The 20,694-nt window shown below is 55.6% G+C and overlaps 1 protein-coding gene across 2 annotated transcripts in view; it reads left to right on the forward strand.

The window, feature by feature from the left end:
• The window catches only part of FAM20A (FAM20A golgi associated secretory pathway pseudokinase), an 80,442-nt gene that overhangs the window by 55,343 nt on the left and 4,405 nt on the right, over positions 1-20,694 (forward strand). For both annotated transcript variants that reach the window (XM_077460714.1, XM_077460715.1), the window contains exons 5-11: positions 12,540-12,618; positions 12,731-12,823; positions 12,890-13,005; positions 13,191-13,371; positions 15,431-15,540; positions 16,011-16,092; positions 16,169-16,228. In XM_077460714.1, the coding sequence (XP_077316840.1) occupies positions 12,540-12,618; positions 12,731-12,823; positions 12,890-13,005; positions 13,191-13,371; positions 15,431-15,540; positions 16,011-16,092; positions 16,169-16,228 (721 nt within the window). The remainder of the gene's footprint in view (positions 1-12,539; positions 12,619-12,730; positions 12,824-12,889; positions 13,006-13,190; positions 13,372-15,430; positions 15,541-16,010; positions 16,093-16,168; positions 16,229-20,694) is intronic.

The raw sequence follows: 20,694 nt of genomic DNA on the forward strand, positions 1-20,694 counted from the left end.
CGAAGAAACAAGGTTTTGCCTGTAAGTCCTCTCCTATTGGAAGACTGGGCTCTGGGAAAAGCAGACATGGTGTACTGTTTTACATAGTGGTACGAAAGTTTCCGGCAGAGTCTTTTACAAGGTCCAGGTAGGAGGTTCTTCTGAGAAAGAACCCCAAATAAACCTGAAGGTTGGCACAACTTGCCCGCCGTGATGGGTGAAGGCTGGAATCTGTCTGTTTCAGCAATTCCTGTGGCGAGGACAGGTAAGGGAAGTTAATCCTATATATTATTATATTATGGATTTCTTCATTTGAGTAGTAGTATGTCTTACCTGGTTTCCACCACTAGAGGGAGTAAGAGCAGCCTGATGCATACTTACATGCCTTTCAGTACACACGCTCAGTGAAGCCTGGTTCTCCAGAGGTCTCACTGCAGTCCCTGCCACAATAAGGTAATACAGGGGTCCCACGTAGTCTGGGGGTCCCACGCAGCTCTGATGGAGATTCCTCCCCCCCCCCCCCCGGATTCCGGTGGTCCTCGTGCACACGCGCCGAGCGCGCTCCCGGGCTAATGGAGGAGGGGGGAGTGTGGTTGTGAGCCGTGCACGTTGGTGTGCACGGCGCTGTACTGCGCAGGCGCCAGGCGGCAGTTTTAAAAGCCCAGAGCGTCAGGGGGCTGTAAGTGGAGACACAGGAGCTGTGGGCAGTAAGCATCCCAGGGGATTGGATCCAGGCAAACCTTAGACACTTGCTCAGCATCAGGTTGTGCAGTTCAAGCATATATATTTATAGTGAGACTTTAAGCACAACAGTGATTGCACTTTATACTAGTACCTCTGCTTGTAGCTTAGGACTATGTCTCCTCGTAAGAGGGTCTCAGGGGGAGGTAACAAGGGCACTGGTAAATCACCGCCTAGGTCCAGAGGTTATAAAAATGTCTGTAAGTTACCACCCCCCCTGCAAGACTGGAGCCAGCCTCACTGGATGAGCAAGTGCCCCTGTCAGGTTTTGCAGCCTTAGGGCTACATTGGAGGGTTTTGAGAATCATGAATTTTATTTCTGCTTCCCTGAAAGATAGCAGAAAAAGGGGTAGATCCCCTCCCTCTGCTGACATTCCTCTCTCAGATGATTCTTCTGACAATGAGGAGAGATCCCTATCTTGGGACAGGGATCATGAGCCGTCGGAGGAATCAGAGGAAGAGGAGAGAGTCCCCTCCTCCCAGGCACTCAGAAAACAGGTGCAGTATTATACTGAATTGGTGCGTACCACATTCAGAATGCCTGCTGCTGAAGTCGCTACGTCCTCTGTTTCTTTCCTGGGAGTCAGGAAAGCCCCACAGACTGCCTATTCCTTTCCAATTCATCCCTTAATGGATAAATTGTTGTATGAGGATTGGGGACATTTCGATAAACTGTTTGCTCCTCCTAAAAGGTTTTCTATGCATTATCCTCTGGAGGAAAGTTTCACCAAGAAGTGGGGGGTCCCATCTGTCGATGTGGCTGTTTCTTGCGTGAATAAAAACCTGACCTGTCCCTTGGATAATGCTCAGGTATTTAAAGATCCAACTGATAAGAAGCTGGAAACATTATTGAAAGCCTCCTTTTCCATGACTGGCGCTGTAGTGCAACCTACAGTCGCAGCCGTGGGGTTGTGTCAGTTCCTCAAGGAACAGGTTAAGCAGATGCTTGGCCTCCTTCCCAGTGAGGAAGTAGAGAATTATGCAGAAATACCTCAAATTCTGTGTTTCATGATTGATGCGATTTTGGATTCTGTCCAACAAGCATCACGTTTGTCTCTCCTGTTGGTACACATGCGAAGGGCCCTATGGCTAAAGAATTGGGCAGCTGAGCTGTCATGCAAGAAACATTTGATTGGGTTCCCGTTTAAAGGGGAACGTTTGTTTGGAGAAGAATTAGACAAATTCGTCCAAAAATTTTCAGGGGGTAAATCTACTCTCCTTCCAGTCAAAAGGAGCAAGCGTCCTTCATTTAGGCGTTCTCTCTCTCCCGGAGCATCAAGCTCTAAGCAGTGGCGACGGCCTTCTCAACCCTCCTCTACAGGAAGGGCTCAAGGCTGGGCCCAGGGGCAGAAGAAATCCTGGGGGCGAAAGCCTGCCAAGCAGAGCCCAAAAGCTTCCTTGTGAAAGGGCGCCCCCGCTCGGCCGAGTGGGGGGAAGGCTTCGGCAGTTTGCGGAAGCCTGGCGGGAAGAGATCCAGGACAAGTGGGTGATCTCTTCGATATCTCTGGGCTACAAGCTAGAGTTTCAGGAGATTTCACCTTCTCGCTTTCTAAGGTCAAGGATCCCCAGGGACCCAGTAAAGCAAAAACCGCTATTTCTGGCCTGAGATCACTTACTATCCCAGGGGGTGATAGTAGAAGTGGACCCAAAAGAACAGGGTCTCTTCACCGTTCCGAAGCCAAATGGAAGTGTCAGACCTATCCTGGATCTGAACCAGTTTTTACGCATCCGGTCCTTCCGAATGCAGTCAATTCGCACTGTGGTCTCCTCCCTGCAAGGGGGAGAGTTTATGGCATCAATAGTTATCAAAGATGCATATCTCCATATGCCAATTTTTCCCGCACACCAAAAGTATCTAAAGTTCGCGGTAGAGCGGCGCCATTTTCAATTTGTGGCCTTGCCGTTCGGGCTCGCTACGGCCCCTCGAGTCTTCACAAAGATTCTGGACCCTCTCTTGGCAAACCTAAGAGCTCAGGGTATAGCCGTCATGGCTTATCTAGACGACTTGCTTCTCATGGAGAAAACAGCAGCGTTCCTGAACCACAGTGTTACCAGAACGCTAGAACACCTGGAACACCTAGGTTGGATTATAAACCTAGAAAAGTCGTACCTACAGCCTGCTACCAGGTTGGAGTACCTGGGTATGTTTATCGACACCGCTCGGGGCAAGGTGTTTCTTCCAAGGCCAAAAGCCTTGGCCATTGGGGATCTGGTGCGCCTAATTCTGGGCAGAAGTTCTTCCCCCATTCGGTTGTGCATGAGACTGTTAGGGAAAATGGTTGCCTCCTTCGAGGCCGTTCCATTCTCCCAGTTCCACTCAAGGCCTCTGCAAAGATGCATCCTTGCGGCTTGGAACAGGAAGCCCCAATCCTTGGATCTTCCTATGCATCTATCCCCAGGGACACGCAAGAGTCTCATCTGGTGGTTATAAACCGAGAATTTGCTGAAAGGCATGACCAATGCATTAGGGACATATCTCTCCATACTTTCTACCCCAGGTAATTAACCTTCTTTTACTTTACATAATCCCAATAACCGTTATTCTATACATTTTCCCTTATCCCAATAAACATGCCACACAGGAGTTTGGAGTATAACTGGCCATAGCAGCCTTTTATTAACACTCTTCAAACCAATAACTTAAATAACTTTATTAAATATCTATATATATATATATAACACTTTTTGGTAACGGCAATTTTAACGAACTCCCAGTCAGTTGGTCTTTGACGGTACCACGCTCCACCTTTTAAACATAACCTTTTACCATTACACTGCGGGACCACCTTTTAACCATACTAGGCCTCCGGCCGTTTATAAGCCTGGAGACAACCACCTACCCGCAATGCCACCAAATCCCGTATCCAGCCTACCCTTCCGCTGTGATACACCAAAAAAGGGGAGGGGCCATATCCCTATGAGCTCCCCCCCCACATTTCCATCATCTGCTTCCTTTTTTGCCCCATCAAAGACCAAGAGACACCGCCGCTACAGCTGCTATGACGACCTTCAGCACCGAACCTGCAAGAAAGAAAACACAAACAACAGAACGACCACAACACCAATGACACCTCATCACTTTTTTTTTTTTTTTTTTTTTTTTTTATTTTATTTTTAAATTATGGGACGGGTGGGTGGGCAACTCTTTTCCTCTTCTGCGCCGCGCTGCCGTGTCAGCTCCTCCCCTTCCTTTAAATAACACTCCGCCCCCCTTCCATTCTTTTTTCTCTGGCCCCACCCCCCTTACCTCACCTCCTTACCTTAACCCTTTCCGCTCTTCCCCTCAGCCTTTGTCATGTCCGGCCCTCCTCCCAGCCTCTGGCTTAGTTCCGTGCCTCTCTTGACCAATGCATTAGGGACATATCTCTCCATACTTTCTACCCCAGGTAATTAACCTTCTTTTACTTTACATAATCCCAATAACCGTTATTCTATACATTTTCCCTTATCCCAATAAACATGCCACACAGGAGTTTGGAGTATAACTGGCCATAGCAGCCTTTTATTAACACTCTTCAAACCAATAACTTAAATAACTTTATTAAATATCTATATATATATATATATAACACTTTTTGGTAACGGCAATTTTAACGAACTCCCAGTCAGTTGGTCTTTGACGGTACCACGCTCCACCTTTTAAACATAACCTTTTACCATTACACTGCGGGACCACCTTTTAACCATACTAGGCCTCCGGCCGTTTATAAGCCTGGAGACAACCACCTACCCGCAATGCCACCAAATCCCGTATCCAGCCTACCCTTCCGCTGTGATACACCAAAAAAGGGGAGGGGCCATATCCCTATGAGCTCCCCCCCCACATTTCCATCATCTGCTTCCTTTTTTGCCCCATCAAAGACCAAGAGACACCGCCACAGCCCGCAAGGATGACCCCCCTTATCCTTAAGGGCACCTCCACACCCGCAGGGCCCGTTCAATCCCATCTTGCAATCCCAACGCCCATAGATCAATGCCCACTGCCGTCAAATGGACCCCATCCCCACGAAGGTACATCCCAACATTAACCTCCAACTCCATGTGGCGCGCCACTAAACCCCCATTCCGTGTTACAAACCTCCCCAACACCTTGTTAACTTTTATTCTGGCCTTATTGAGTCTGACTACAGACCGTGCCATCCGCCATGCCGTACGCGCTACAATGTCCGACCAGACTATGACCATGTCAGGGAAATCCCTCCGAAGTGTCAAAAAATCGCACTTCACATCCGCTATGATATCCCGGGTAGACCTAAGCCCCAAATCATTCCCCCCAGCATGGATTACCAGCACATCCGGGGGCCTATCAAGCCTCGCGTACCTGTGAACTTCAGGAATGACCCTACCCCACTTCATCCCCGGGATACCCAACCACCTGATGCAAGCTTCTCTACGTGGGATCCCCAGCTGTCTTCCTTCCGGTCTGACATCTGCGCGCCGAGCCCCCCAAAAAACATAAGAGTGTCCGAGAATCCAGACGAGGCGTGGTAAACCTCCATCTGAAAAGACACAGACAAAAATCAACACCCCATCACACCAGCCTGAAGCCCACCCCGACCCGTAAGAAACAGCCTACACCAAGTGCGGCCGCACATAGGACCTAAAACGTTTTGACTCCCATCGCCCTATCCGTTTTACCGCAGTCTCGTCCAACCCGCATCTGGCAGCCTCTGTGGCTGCCCCGATGCGGAAGGAGTGCGAAGCAAACTGCGCCCCGTCAAACCCCCCTGCCTTCAAACATTTGCGAAACACCGTAATAAATTGAAATTTGGACAGAAAACTCCCGTCCCGATGCACCAGCAGCGGGCCCTCCCCTTGCGGTCGCATTTTTACGAACTCCGTCACCGCCGCCACCGGACAGATCTCCGAACCCGGCAATGCATATAACCAAACGTCCACCCCTTTACCCGACTGATCCGTTTTAGACCGGCGTAGTTTCAGACACAGGTAACCATCCCCCACTGTAACATCCTGTCCCAACAAACCCCCCCCAACATTTTTTGCCGGGCTGACCAACTCACCCACCCGGAAGGCCCCGAAAAAGGCCAATGAAAAAGCCGTACGAAACAGGTGCGCTTCATAACCTGACGTACACAGACCCCCCAACTGCCGGCTAATCACGCCCAAAATCGCAAAAGTCACCGGCCTCCGCCCGTCCTTCTTCTGATTACCCTTCCGGTACCCCTTCAGCGCCTGACGCACCCAAAAACCTTTTGTCGCATCCATTTCGCCCCGCAACTTAAACCAGAAAGCCAGAGCCGCCAGCTTCCGTTCAATCCCAGAAACTGACCCCAACCCTTCCATCTGTCTGACCACAAAGTACAAAACTAACAAACCACTGTCCGCCCCCACGTCCCCCAGCTCGGCATCCGCCAGCCGTGAAAATTCCAGCCACTCACCCCAAACTCGACTATATGCTGCCCAAGTCGAGTCGCTCACCGACCTCCTGATCCATCCCGCGGCGATCCCGAAGCAATGGTCCAAAGCCGCTCCGGGCAGGGGACCCCCTCTTCTGCCGCTCCCGGCGCCAAGTCCCGAAACCTCTGCCACTGAAAGCGAGACAAGGCATCGGCCAGGTTATTATCCACCCCCGGGACGTGCACGGCATACAACAATATGTTCATCTGCAGGCACCGCAGCACCAGATGACGCAGCAACCTAATCACCGGAGGAGAAGAACCCGACATCCGATTAACCACCTGCACGACTCCCATATTGTCACAATTCAACCGAATCTTCAGATTCCGGCAGGACCCACCCCACAATTCTAATGCCACTACCACCGGAAACAGTTCCAGCAGCACCAGGTTCTTAGTCAACCCTTCCTCAACCCAAGTCTGTGGCCAGGCCGTGGCACTCCACTGACCCTGAAAATACGCCCCATAGCCCGTCGACCCCGCCGCATCCGTCACCAGCTCCAGGTCGAAATTACTCACCGGCCCATCCATCCACACGGAACGTCCATTGTAGTCCTCCAAAAACGTGTGCCAGACCCGCAAATCCTCCCTATGTTCCCCCGTCAACCGCACGAAGTGAGTCGGACTTGAGACTCCCGCCGTGGCCGCCGACAGCCGTCGGCAAAAAAACCCTCCCCATGGGGATGATGCGGCAAGCGAAATTGAGCTTGCCCAAAACCGACTGCAGCCTCCGGAGCTGCACCTTACGCACCCCCAGCAGCTCCCTAACCTCTAGCCGGAGTCCCTCCACCTTGTCCCTCGGTAGCCGGCACTCCATGGCGACCGTATCCAGCTCGATGCCCAAAAAACTCAACACCGTCACCGGCCCTTCCGTCTTGTCCGGTGCAAGCGGGACCCCGAACTTCTCCGCAACGTGCTGCAACGTGGCCAAAAGGATCGCACACACATTGGAAGCCGGAGGACCCACCACCAGGAAGTCATCCAAATAATGGATAACTGAACCCCACCCGGATAAATCCCGCACTACCCATTCCAGGAAAGAGCTAAAAAGCTCAAACAGGGCACAGGAAATGGAGCATCCCATGGGCAGGCATCTATCCACGTAAAAACGATCCCGCCAACAGCACCCCAGCAAACGGAAACAATCCGGATGCACCGGCAACAACCGAAAGGCTGACTCAATGTCCGATTTGGCCATGAGCGCCCCCCTCCCAAAATGGCGCACCCAACCCACCGCCGCGTCAAAGGAAGTATAGGACACCGTGCAAGCCTCCGGGTCAATCGCGTCATTCACGGAGCCGCCTTTCGGGAACGAAAGGTGGTGAATAAGCCGAAACTTGTTGGGTTCCTTCTTAGGCACCACCCCCAACGGGGACACCACCAGATCCGCCAACGGGCGATCTAGGAAAGGGCCACTCATCCTCCCCAGCGCAACCTCCTTATCCAATTTCGCGGAAACTACCCCCGGATGCAACAGCGCGGAACGCAAGTTCCGCGCCATCGGCGGCACCCCAGCCATGGAGCACGGAATTTTGAAACCCACAGAAAACCCCTCCCCCAACACTCTCGCCGCCTCCCTATTCGGGTACCTATTTAGGAAAGGTTGCATCCTTTCCACCCTCACCGGCGTTGTCCCTCTTAAATGCAGCGTCAGCCCCGCGCTTACCCCGTTTAAAGCACCGGGACAGGGCGTGGCTCCCGCCACAGCCGGAACATTCATGCCGGAAACGACAGGACCCGCCAAACTTGCAAGACCCTTCGTTGAATTGCCAGCACACTCCAAACTTCTTACCGGCTTGCTGTCCAGAGGCGGGGGTACCCCCGCCCCCCCCCTGAAAAAACTGCGACGGAGCCCGTGCCGACGACATCAACCGCATCCACAGGCTGATATCCTTGTGATCCCACCTGATATCCGGCCGAACCGCCCTCCTCTGCCTAAATTGCTCGTCGTACCGCAGCCACGCCGAGCCCCCGTATACCCTATGTGCCTCCCCAATGGCGTCCATGTAGCAGAAGAGAGCCGAGCAGTGTTCTGGAGATTTTTCCCCTATAACGCTGGCCATGATGGCGAACGCCTGCAGCCAGTTTGCGAACGTCCGCGGTATAAGCCTATACCGCCTCTTCTCCTCGTCGTCCTTCTTAGAGTCGTCCGGCTTCACCCTATCCAAATTAAACTTTTCGAGGGGAAGCAAGGAAAATATCTCCACATACTCACCCTTGACGATCTTATCCCGCACTTCCTGTTTCAGATGCGCGCCCAGTGGCCCTTCATAGCACACATACACCTCGCACTTCGCAGCGTCCGCTATCCTGACCACATCAACCCTGGGCGCCGCTGCCTCCCCCTTCTTTTCTGCCCCAGCCGTACTTACCGCAGCGTCCCCCGTCGTCGATACCGCCACCGGCACTACCACCGGCGGGGCCGTTGTAACGGGCGTGGAGCCTTCCTCCAGCGGAGTTCCCACTGTTCGCGGCGCTTCTTGCCGCGCACCCTGCCCCCCCGGGGCCTCCAGTCCCCCTGGGGACCCCAGCACCCCACTCAGCCCGGGACTTCCCAAACCGCCCCCCGGTGTCAGTGACCCCAGCCCCAAGTGCCCCCCCGGGCCCCCAACCCACGGCGCCGCCCCCGGGTGAACCCCCGCGGCCCCGGCCGCAAACCGTTGAAGCAGCACCTGCAGCCCCCCCAATAAGGAGTGCAGTGGATCCTGTGACCCGCCGGCGTCGGGCCTACAGCCCGTCCCCAACGGGCCCACTGTGTCCCGCGCAACGCCACCCCCAGAAACCCGCACATCTCCCCCATCAATCCCACACAAATCAGCATTAACAGTCATAGGAGAGAGAGTGAAAGCCTTACCTGGCTGCCTGGGTCTGCTCCCGTCAGCCGCCTCCCCGGATGCTCCAGCCGCCGCAACGCCGTCCCGGATCTCCTCCTCTGAGCCCGACAGCTCACCTTCGGATCGCTCACCTGCCGTGGGTAGCAGAGGCGCCGTCAGCCCGCTGGGCGGCTCCACCCCAGCGGCCGCAGATCGACCACTGCTCGTCGTAGCCCGCTCGCCGTCATCGGTCCTCCCCCTGGCTCCGCTCCGCGTGGCCGCCGCCGCCATCGGTCTCCTCACCGGTCCGACATCCCTCCCCCGCACATCCTCCGCCACTCTTCTCCCAACCGACCGTCCGGACCTGCCCGCAGCGTCTGGTAGCTGGCGCACAGGCGTTACGCTGCTCCTCCTCCGCTGAGTCCCCCCATGTGGCGAAGGCGCCACGCTTCCTTGAGGGACCGCCGTCCCCTCCTGCACTGCCCTCGCTGGCGGGGAGCTGGCCACTTCCGACCCTCCAGCCCGACTCCCCGAGCCCCGCCAATGAGGAGGATTCCGCCCGGACCCCCCTGGCCTTGAGGTGCCCAAACGTTTCGCCGGGGGGGGCGGCGGGTCCGTCACCGGGCTCCTAGGGTGGCGCTGGGCTCTAGTAGAGGGGCCAGGGGAAAAGCGTTCCGGCGGCCGAGACCGCCGAGCGCGTGGAGTAGTCTCCCCCCCTGCTCCCGGCCCCCCCACCGCCGAATCCGTGATGGCCGCCACCTGACTCTGCAGCCAATCTGTCCCACGTGATGCCGCTGCGGCCCGCAGCCGATCGAATATAGCGTCCAAACCCTCCATCCCGACCTGGATTCCTCCCCCGCCTCGTGGCCCAAAAACCCACCCGCCGTACCGGACAGTCCACCGAGTACCCACCCACCCTTTTCCGCTTCGCGCCTCCGCACTAGCACCTGATCACGGAGCCGGTCCTCACTCTGCAACTCTTTTCCTCTTCTGCGCCGCGCTGCCGTGTCAGCTCCTCCCCTTCCTTTAAATAACACTCCGCCCCCCTTCCATTCTTTTTTCTCTGGCCCCACCCCCCTTACCTCACCTCCTTACCTTAACCCTTTCCGCTCTTCCCCTCAGCCTTTGTCATGTCCGGCCCTCCTCCCAGCCTCTGGCTTAGTTCCGTGCCTCTCTAAACTTTTCTTCCTCTTTTATGGAAGATTATTACGACAGATGCCAGCCTGACAGGCTGGGGAGCAGTGTTGGAGGAGACGTGCTCGCAGGGGAAATGGTCTGCAATCAAGAAGCTATTGCCCATAAATGTCTTGGAGATCCGGGCAGTTTATATGGCTCTCATAAAGTGGTCTTCCAGACTACGGGGTCTCCCTGTTCGGGTTCAGTCCGACAATGCCACAGCAGTGGCTTATATCAATCACCAGGGCGGTACCAGGAGCCTGGTTGCGCAAAAAGAGGTGAATCGCATACTTGTCTGGGCAGAAAAGCATGTTCCATGCCTTTCTGCAGTCTTCATTCCAGGAGTGGAAAATTGTCAGGCCGATTTTCTGAGCCGCCAACAGTTGTGCCCAGGAGAATGGGCTCTGCACCCCGACGTGTTTTGGAACATATGTCGCAGGTGGGGTACTCCAGACGTAGATCTGTTTGCGTCCAGGTTCAACAGAAAACTGGACAAATTCGTGTCAAGAACAAGAGATACACTTGCTCAGGGGTCAGATGCTCTGACAGTTCCCTGGGATCAGTACAATCTGATCTATACATTCCCCCCCGTGCCCGCTTCTGTCGCGGTTCCTGGGAAGAGTCAAGAGGGAGACAAAATCGGTCCTTTTGGTGGCCCCGGCTTGGCCCAGGTGACCATGGTACGCAGAGATCATGAAGTTGGCAGTAGGCAGGCTGTGGATCCTCCCTCTCCGGCCAGACCTGCTCTCACAGGGTCCAATTTACCATCCTGCTTTACACAGTCTGAATTTGATGGTTTGGCTGCTGAGACCCACATTCTGAGAGGCCGTGGGCTTTCGGGGCCAGTCCTTTCTACTCTGGTCAATGCCAGAAAGCCGGCCTCCAGGCTTATTTACTACAAAATCTGGAGGGCATATGTTTCCTGGTGTGAAGTCAGGAAATGGCATCCTAGAAAGTATGTCATTAGCAGGATCTTGGCCCTTCTCCAGTCAGGCCTAGAAATGAATTTGGCCATAAGCACTATCAAAGTGCAGATTTCGGCCCTGTCAGTGTTTTTTCAGTAGCCCCTTGCATCACATTCCCTGGTGCGGGCTTTCATTCAGGGGGCCATGCCGTTAAGGCCGCCAGTCAAACCTCCGGTATGCCCATGGGATCTGAATTTGGTTCTCTCGGCTTTGCAGGGGCAACCATTTGAACCTTTGCATCTGGCTTCATTAGTTCTTTTGACCAAAAAATTGGTTTTCTTGGTAGCCATATCCATGACTAGAAGAGTATCAGAGCTAGCAGCTCTTTCCAGCAAAGAGCCGTATCTAATTATTCATAAGGACCGGGTGGTCATGTGTCCCCAACAGGTCCTTTCCACCTAAGGTGGTTTCAGGATTCCATTTGAATCAAGACGTAATCCTACCATCCTTTTTTCCGGACCCACAGTCCGCAGAAGAAGAATCTTTGCACACTTTGGATGTGGTTAGAGCAATCAGTATCTATCTGCAACGGCTCACATGAGGAAAACTGATTGCTTATTTATTTTGACGGAAGGCCCTAGGAAGGGCCAGGCGGTGTCAAAATCCACTCTCTCAAGGTGGATCAGACAGATTATTTCTCAGGCCTATAGAGTAAAGGGGAAGATTCCTCCTTTTCAAGTGAAAGCGCACTCTACTAGGGCTGTTAGTGCTTCTTGGGCAGTGCATCACCAGGCCTCCCTGGCTCAGATCTGTAAGGCTGCGACTTGGTCATCAGTCCACACATTCACCACATTCTATCAGGTGGATGTCAGAGGGCAAGAGGATATCGCCTTCGGGCGCAGTGTACTGCAGGCTGCAGTTTAGGTCCTCCGGTCCCTGGCGGTCTATGTTTATGATCTGTGTCTCCCTCCCCTCAATTTGAGCATTGCTTTGGGACATCCCACTATGTAATGAGCTCCTGTGTCCCGTGATGTATGATCAAGAAAATAGGATTTTTATATACAGCTTACCTGTAAAATCCTTTTCTTGAGAGTACATCACGGGACACAGGGCTCCCGCCCCTCTTGGGTTTTACGTGGTTTCCTATGGCTTTGCTACAAAACTGAGGTGCCTCCCATATGGGAGGGGTTATATAGGGGAGGAATTCTCCTTAATTGGGGTTAACCAGTGTCCAATCACCAGAGGTGCCTATATAACCCACTATGTAATGAGCTCCTGTGTCCCGTGATGTACTCTCAAGAAAAGGATTTTACAGGTAAGCTTTATATAAAAATCCTATTTTTCTCCTTCATGCTGGTCTCACATATTGCAATCTGATGTACTAACAATGCTGATGTACAAGGGCCCTCCTGATTGGATGCGAGTGGATTGTTGAGGCAGAGTCGGTAATAGATTGTCCCGCCATATTGGATCATATTCACAATCTCTCTCTTATCTCTTCTTTGTAGTTGTGAAACCAAGTGGGACTCACTTGAAGTTGGTTCTGCGGTTCCAGGATTTCGGGAAAGCCATGTTTAAGCCAATGAGGTATTGGGGTCAGATCTCTGAATTCTTTGTCCCCTTATGGCCTGATTCCCCAATTGTAACCTTCAAATTCGCTGCTCTTTGAAGTGCTAGCTCTTGTGTTCTCTAACCTAAGGCAGAGTCGAGATGAACAAACGCCAGAAGATTTCTTTTACTTTGTGGACTACCAACGACACAACGCAGAGATAGCCGCCTTCCACCTGGACCGGTAAGTCCTTCAAGAACTCTTTCCTTGTGTTGTAATCTGATGACTCTCGCTGTTCTCCATCTCCAGGATTCTGGACTTCCGGCGAGTTCCTCCGGTTTCTGGCCGACTAATCAATGTGACCCGCGACATCCTGGAGGTGACCAGCAATGCTGACTTGGAGAGTGTGTTCTTTGTCTCTCCAGGTACGTGGTATTAGTGGGCATTATTAGTGGGCATTGATCCTGTGAGAGCTCCATGTCTATACCAGGATCATCATTTTTCTGTGCGATCTCCGTAGACAGGGATCCTTTGCGATTTCCATAGACGTGAATCCTGTGCAATCTCCGTAGACGTGAATCATCACTGATGTCCTGGTTTCTCTCCTCAGCGAACAACGTCTGCTTCTATGCGAAGTGTCTATACATGTGTAAAACGGAATACGCGGTATGTGGGAACCCTGACACATTGGAGGGATCCCTCTCCACATTCCTGCCTTCCCTGTCCTTTGTACCCCGCCTGTCTGTGCCGAGTCCCTGGATCCGCTCCTACACCTTCACTGGGAAGGAAGAGTAAGTCGCACAAAATCTTAATAGTGACCACCCCTCCAACTAACCCCGGTTATAGTGACTCCCCTCCAACTAACTCCGGTCATAGTGACACCCCTCCAACTAACCCCGGTCATAGTGACACCCCTCCAACTAACCCCGGTCATAGTGACTCCCCTCCAACTAACCCCGGTCATAGTGACACCCCTCCAACTAACCCCGGTCATAGTGACACCCCTCTAACTAACCCCGGTCATAGTGACTCCCCTCCAACTAACCCCGGTCATAGTGACACCCCTCCAACTAACCCCGGTCATAGTGACACCCCCCCAACTAACCCCGGTCATAGTGACACCCCTCCAACTAACCCCATTCGTAGGGACACCCCTCTAACTAACCCCCGGTCATAGTGACACCCCTCCAACTAACCCCGGTCATAGTGACACCCCTCCAACTAACCCTGGTCATAGTGACACCCCTCCAACTAACCCCGGTCATAGTGACACCCCTCCAACTAACCCCGGTCATAGTGACACCCCTCCAACTAACCCCATTCGTAGTGACACCCCCAACTAACCCCGGTCATAGTGACACCCCTTCAACTAACCCCATTCGTAGTGACACCCCCAACTAACCCCGGTCATAGTGACACCCCTCCAACTAACCCCGGTCATAGTGACTCCCCTCCAACTAACCCCGGTCATAGTGACACCCCTCCAACTAACCCCGGTCATAGTGACACCCCTTCAAATAACCCCGGTCATAGTGACACCCCTCCAACTACCCCTGGTCATAGTGACACCCCTCCAACTAACCCGGTCATAGTGACACCCCTCCAACTAACCCCGGTCATGGTGTCATGGATTGGGGGTTTCTGTATTCGAGGATCGGGGGGGGGTTCTGTATTCGGGAATCGGGGGATTCTGTATTCGGGGGATGGGGGGTTCTGTATTCAGGGATTGAGGGATTCTGTATTCGGGGATCGGGGGGTCTCTGTATAGGGGGATGGGGGGTTCTGTATTAAGCGATTGCGGGATTCTGTATTCGAGGATCGGGGGTTCTGTATTCAGGGATGGGGGCGGTCTTTGTATTCAGGGATGGGGGGTTCTGTATTCATGGAAGGGGGGTTCTGTATTCGGGGATCGGGGGGTCTCTGTATAGAGGGATGGGGGGTTCTGTATTAAGCGATTGCGGGATTCTGTATTCGAGGATCGGGGGTTCTGTATTCAGGGATGGGGGCGGTCTCTGTATTCAGGGATGGGGGGTTCTGTATTCAGGGAAGGGGGGTTCTGTATTCGGGGATCGGGGGGTTCTGTATTCGGGGATCGGGGGGTCTCTGTATATGAGGATGGGGGGTTCTGTATTAAGCGATTGCGGGATTCTGTATTCAGGGATTGGGGGTTCTGTATTCGGGGATCGGGGGTCTCTGTATAGGGGATGGGGGGTTCTGTATTAAGCGATTGCGGGATTCTGTATTCGGGGATTGGGGGGTTCTGTATTCGGGGATCGGTGGGTTCTGTATTCGGGGATCGGGGGGTCTCTGTAGAGGGGGATGGGGGTTCTGTATTAAGCGATTGCGGGATTCTGTATTCAGGGATTGGGGGTTTCTGTATTCGGGGATCGGGGGGTTATGTATTCGGGGATCGGGGGGTCTCTGTATAGGGGGATGGGGGGTTCTGTATTAAGCAATTGCGGGATTCTGTATTCGGGAATTGGGGGGTTCTGTATCCAGGGATGGGGGGTCTCTGTATTCGGGGATGGGGGGTTCTGTATTCAGGGATGGGGGGGGTTCACAGGTGACGTCTCATTGTATGGAATGTATTTTCTTCGGAATAACAATGACATTGGAGGCCAATTTTCCGTGGATGACGTGTGGAGAAAACATCTGGATTGTCCCCATCTGGCCGAGTTGGATCCATTGAGCAATTCACACAACGGGAAGGAGGTTCAGGCAGTGTGTGGCGCCACCTTGTGGCCCATGTAGGAAGAGCAGGGAATGATCGCTCAGTGTGGGGAGATGATGGGGAATGTATTATTGGCAGAGTTCCTCCACAGTCTGATCCGCATTTCTCTGCTTTGTTAGGTGGGAAGTAAATACAGCGTACTGCAACTCCATCAAAGAGCTGCCCCCCTACAGCAACCCCCAGAGGCTCCTCAACATCATTGACATGGCCGTCTTTGACTTCCTGATAGGTAAGTTGTACAACCCCCCCCCCCCTCCCCATTAGGAATCGCTCTTCTTGCAGAGCCTGTGCTCCGCATACTGGGGGGGGGGGGGGTCAGCCTGGTTCAGCCTGTTCTCCGCATGACAGGGGCTCGGCCTGCTGGGAGCGCCCCCCACCCAGTGACCCCCGGCCCGCTGGGAGCTCCCCAGAGTGACCCCAGGCCCGCTGGGAGCACCCCCCAGTGACTCCCGGCCCGCTGGGAGCGCCCCACAGTGACCCCCGACCCGCTGGGAGCGCCCCACAGTGACCCCCAGCCCGCTGGGAGCGCCCCACAGTGACCCCTCGGCCCGCTGGGAGCGCCCCACAGTGACCCCCGGCCCGCTGGGAGGGCCCCACAGTGACCCCCGGCCTGCCGGGAGCGCCCCACAATGACCCCCGGCTAGCTGGCAGAGCCCCATAGAGCTGCACAGATATTCCATCATGTGTTTCTCCCCACAGGGAACATGGATCGCCACCACTACGAAATGTTCACCCAATTTGGAGATGACGGTTTCCTATTGCACCTGGATAACGCCAGAGGGTGGGTGACGTATCCATAGTAACAGCAGCCTCCGCCTTCCCAACATGCTGCTTATCTGCTGCTGGCTGTTTTGCAGGTTTGGACAACATTCCCACGATGAGACGACCATCCTGGCTCCGCTCTACCAATGCTGCAGGTGAGTCCCTCCCATACTTCCCCCTATAGTCCCCCCACATAGTCCTCCCCATAGACCCTCCCAATAGTCTCCTCCAAACTCCCCCCCCATAGTCCCCCCCAAGTTAGGGTGATCAGATGTCCCCGTTTTCAGGGGACAGTCCCCAGATTGAGGACACTGTCCCCGGACCAAGTCTGTCCCCGGTTTTGTCCCCGGATTTGACTTCAACAGGAGCTGGGACAATTTTCAAAGACAGGCAGTGCAGAATAATAATAAAAAAAAATCTGAATTACACCCCCCCCTCCCCCGCTCCTACTAGCTTAGGGGGTGTATTTTTTCCATTATCTGTGTCCCTTTCTGGTGATGATGTGCTGGTCGGAGCGGACTATTTAGTCATTTTCCAGCACACGCCCATTCAGCTCCGCTCACATCTTCTTCTACCTTGGCTCAAATCCCGGCCAGCTGCCTGCCTGCTTATCTCCTTGCCTTCCCCCGGCAGAGTCATTTTCCTCCTCTCCCCACCCAGTAGTAGCCGTGAGACCTGAGAGGCTGTGAGGCGGGTGGAGGCGATGGACAGAGAGAGGCTGTGAGGCAGGTGGTGGCGATGGACAGAGAGAGGCTGTGAGGCAGGTGGTGGCGATGGACAGAGAGAGGCTGTGAGGCAGGTGGTGGCGATGGGCAGAGAGAGGCTGTGATGAGGGTGGAGGTGATGGACAGAGAGAGGCTGTGAGATGGGTGGAGGCGATGGACAGAGAGAGGCTGTGAGGCAGGTGGTGGCGATGGGCAGAGAGAGGCTGTGAGGCGGGTGGAGGCGATGGGCAGAGAGAGGCTGTGAGGCCGGCAGAGGCGATGGACAGAGAGAGGCTGTGAGGCGGGTGGAAGCGATGGGCAGAGAGAGGCTGTGAGGCGGGTGGAGGCGATGGGCAGAGAGAGGCTGTGAGGCGGGTGGAGGCGATGGGCAGAGAGAGGCTGTGAGGTGGGTGGAGGCGATGGACAGAGAGAGGTTGTGAGGCGGGTGGAGGCGATGGACAGAGAGAGGCTGTGAGGCTGGCGGAGGCGATGGGCAGAGAGATGCTGTGAGGCCGGGTGGAGGCGATGGGCAGAGAGAGGCTGTGAGGCCGGCGGAGGCGACAGGCAGAGAGAGGCTATGAGGCCGGCGGAGGTGACGGGCAGAGAGAGGCTGTGAGGCCGGCGGAGGCGATGGGCAGAGAGAGGCTGTGAGGCCGGCGGAGGCGATGGACAGAGAGAGGCTGTGAGGCGGGTGGAGGCGATGGACAGAGAGAGGCTGTAATGCGGGTGGAGGTGATGGGCAGAGAGAGGCTGTAATGCGGGTGGAGGCGATGGGCAGAGAGAGGCTGTGATGCGGGTGGAGGCGATGGGCAGAGAGAGGCTGTAATGCGGGTGGAGGCGATGGGCAGAGAGAGGCTGTGAGGCGGGTGGAGGCGATGGACAGAGAGAGGCTGTGAGACGGGTGGAGGCGATGGACAGAGAGAGGCTGTGAGACGGGTGGAGGTCGATGGGCAGAGAGAGGCTGTGAGGCGGGTGGAGGCGATGGGCAGAGAGAGGCTGTGAGGCGGGTGGAGGCGATGGGCAGAGAGAGGCTGTGAGACGGGTGGAGGCGATGGGCAGAGAGAGGCTGTGAGACGGGTGGAGGCGATGGGCAGAGAGAGGCTGTGAGGCGGGTGGAGGTGATGGGCAGAGAGAGGCTGTGAGGCGGGTGGAGGTGATGGGCAGAGAGAGGCTGTGAGGCGGGTGGAGGCGATGGGCAGAGAGAGGCTGTGAGACGGGTGGAGGCGATGGGCAGAGAGAGGCTGTGAGGCGGGTGGAGGTGATGGGCAGAGAGAGGCTGTGAGGCGGGTGGAGGTGATGGGCAGAGAGAGGCTGTGAGGCGGGTGGAGGTGATGGGCAGAGAGAGGCTGTGAGGCCGGCTGAGGCGACGGGCAGAGAGAGGAGCTGAGCTCAGCTGATGATGTCCAGCAACAGGAATAGAGGGGGAGGGGTTCCAATTGGGGGGGGGGGGGGGCTGCCAGTGCCTTCAAGGCTTCTGCACAGGTGAGCTTTGGGGGTGTCTGTGAATAGACTACATTGCACTGTGTCTGTCTCTCTGGTGTAATGGATGAGATCAGAACTCACAGGCAGCGGGGGGCACTTATTGGTCAGAAGTTCACAAAATCAGCACTCAGCAGCCACTGGCTCTGCACCCATCCCAGACTGCACTCTCCCCGTCCTCTCCGCTGGTTCTTCACCCATCCCAGACTGCACTCTCCCAGTCCTCTCCGCTGGCTCTGCACCCATCCTAGACTGCACTCTCCCCGTCCTCTCTGCTGGCTCTGCACCCATCCCAGACTGCACTCTCCCCGTCCTCTCCGCTGGTTCTTCACCCATCCCAGACTGCACTCTCCCAGTCCTCTCCGCTGGCTCTGCACCCATCCTAGACTGCACTCTCCCCGTCCTCTCTGCTGGCTCTGCACCCATCCCAGACTGCACTCTCCCCGTCCTCTCCGCTGGTTCTGCACCCATCCCAGACTGCACTCTCCCCGTCCTCTCCGCTGGTTCTGCACCCATCCCAGACTGCACTCTCCCAGTCCTCTCCGCTGGTTCTGCACCCATCCCAGACTGCACTCTCCCTGTCCTCTCCGCTGGTTCTGCACCCATCCCAGACTGCACTCTCCCAGTCCTCTCCGCTGGTTCTGCACCCATCCCAGACTGCACTCTCCCAGTCCTCTCCGCTGGTTCTGCACCCATCCCAGACTGCACTCTCCCAGTCCTCTCCACTGGCTCTGCACCCATCCTAGACTGCACTCTCCCCGTCCTCTCTGCTGGCTCTGCACCCATCCCAGACTGCACTCTCCCCGTCCTCTCCGCTGGTTCTGCACCCATCCCAGACTGCACTCTCCCAGTCCTCTCCACTGGCTCTGCACCCATCCCAGACTGCACTCTCCCCGTCCTCTCCGCTGGTTCTTCACCCATCCCAGACTGCACTCTCCCAGTCCTCTCCGCTGGCTCTGCACCCATCCTAGACTGCACTCTCCCCGTCCTCTCTGCTGGCTCTGCACCCATCCTAGACTGCACTCTCCACATCCTCTCCGCTGGCTCTGCACCCATCCCAGACTGCACTCTCCCCGTCCTCTCCGCTGGTTCTTCACCCATCCCAGACTGCACTCTCCCAGTCCTCTCCGCTGGCTCTGCACCCATCCTAGACTGCACTCTCCCAGTCCTCTCCGCTGGCTCTGCACCCATCCTAGACTGCACTCTCCCCGTCCTCTCTGCTGGCTCTGCACCCATCCCAGACTGCACTCTCCCCGTCCTCTCCGCTGGTTCTGCACCCATCCCAGACTGCACTCTCCCAGTCCTCTCCACAGGCTCCGAACCCATCTCAGACTGCACTCTCCCAGTCCTCTCCGCTGGTTCTGCACCCACCCCAGACTGCACTCTCCCAGTCCTCTCCACAGGCTCCGCACCCATCTCAGACTGCACTCTCCCAGTCCTCTCCACAGGCTCTGCACCCATCCCAGACTGCACTCTCCCAGTCCTGTCCACAGGCTCCACACCCATCCCAGACTGCACTCTCCCCGTCCTCTCCACAGGCTCTGCACCCATACCAGATTGCACTCTCCCCGTCCTCTCCACAGGCTCTGCACCCATACCAGACTTCACTCTCCCCGTCCTCTCCACAGGTTCTGCACCCATCCCAGACTGCACTCTCCTTGTCCTCTCCACAGGTTCTGCACCCATCCCAGACTGCACTCTCCCAGTCCTCTCCACAGGCTCTGCACCCATCCCAGACTGCACTCTCTCAGTCCTGTCCACAGGCTCCGCACCCATCCCAGACTGCACTCTCCATGTCCTCTCCACTGACTCTGCACCCATCCCAGACTGCACTCTCCCAGTCCTGTCCACAGGCACCGCACCCATCCCAGACTGCACTCTCCATGTCCTCTCCACTGACTCTGCACCCATCCCAGACTGCACTCTCCCAGTCCTCTCCACAGGCACCGCACCCATCCCAGACTGCACTCTCCCAGTCCTCTCCACAGGCTCTGCACCCATCCCAGACTGCACTCTCCCAGTCCTCTCCGCTGGTTCTGCACCCATCCCAGACTGCACTCTCCCCATCCTCTCCGCTGGCTCTTCACCCATCCCAGACTGCACTCTCCACGTCCTCACCGCTGGCTCTGCACCCATCCCAGACTGCACTCTGCACGTCCTCACCGCTGGCTCTGCACCCATCCCAGACTGCACTCTCTACGTCCTCACCGCTGGTTCTGCACCCATCCCAGACTACACTCTCCCAGTCCTCTCCACAGGCTCTGCACCCATCCCAGACTGCACTCTCCCAGTCCTGGCCACAGGCTCCACACCCATCCCAGACTGCACTCTCCCAGTCCTCACCGCTGGTTCTGCACCCACCCCAGACTGCACTCTCCCAGTCCTCTCCACAGGCTCCGCACCCATCTCAGACTGCACTCTCCACGTCTTCTTCGCTG

This window comes from Lithobates pipiens, unplaced genomic scaffold (genome assembly GCF_037356315.1).
Source record: "Lithobates pipiens isolate NorthernLeopardFrog02 unplaced genomic scaffold, aLitPip1_a1.2 Scaffold_28, whole genome shotgun sequence".
NCBI lineage: Eukaryota > Metazoa > Chordata > Amphibia > Anura > Ranidae > Lithobates > Lithobates pipiens.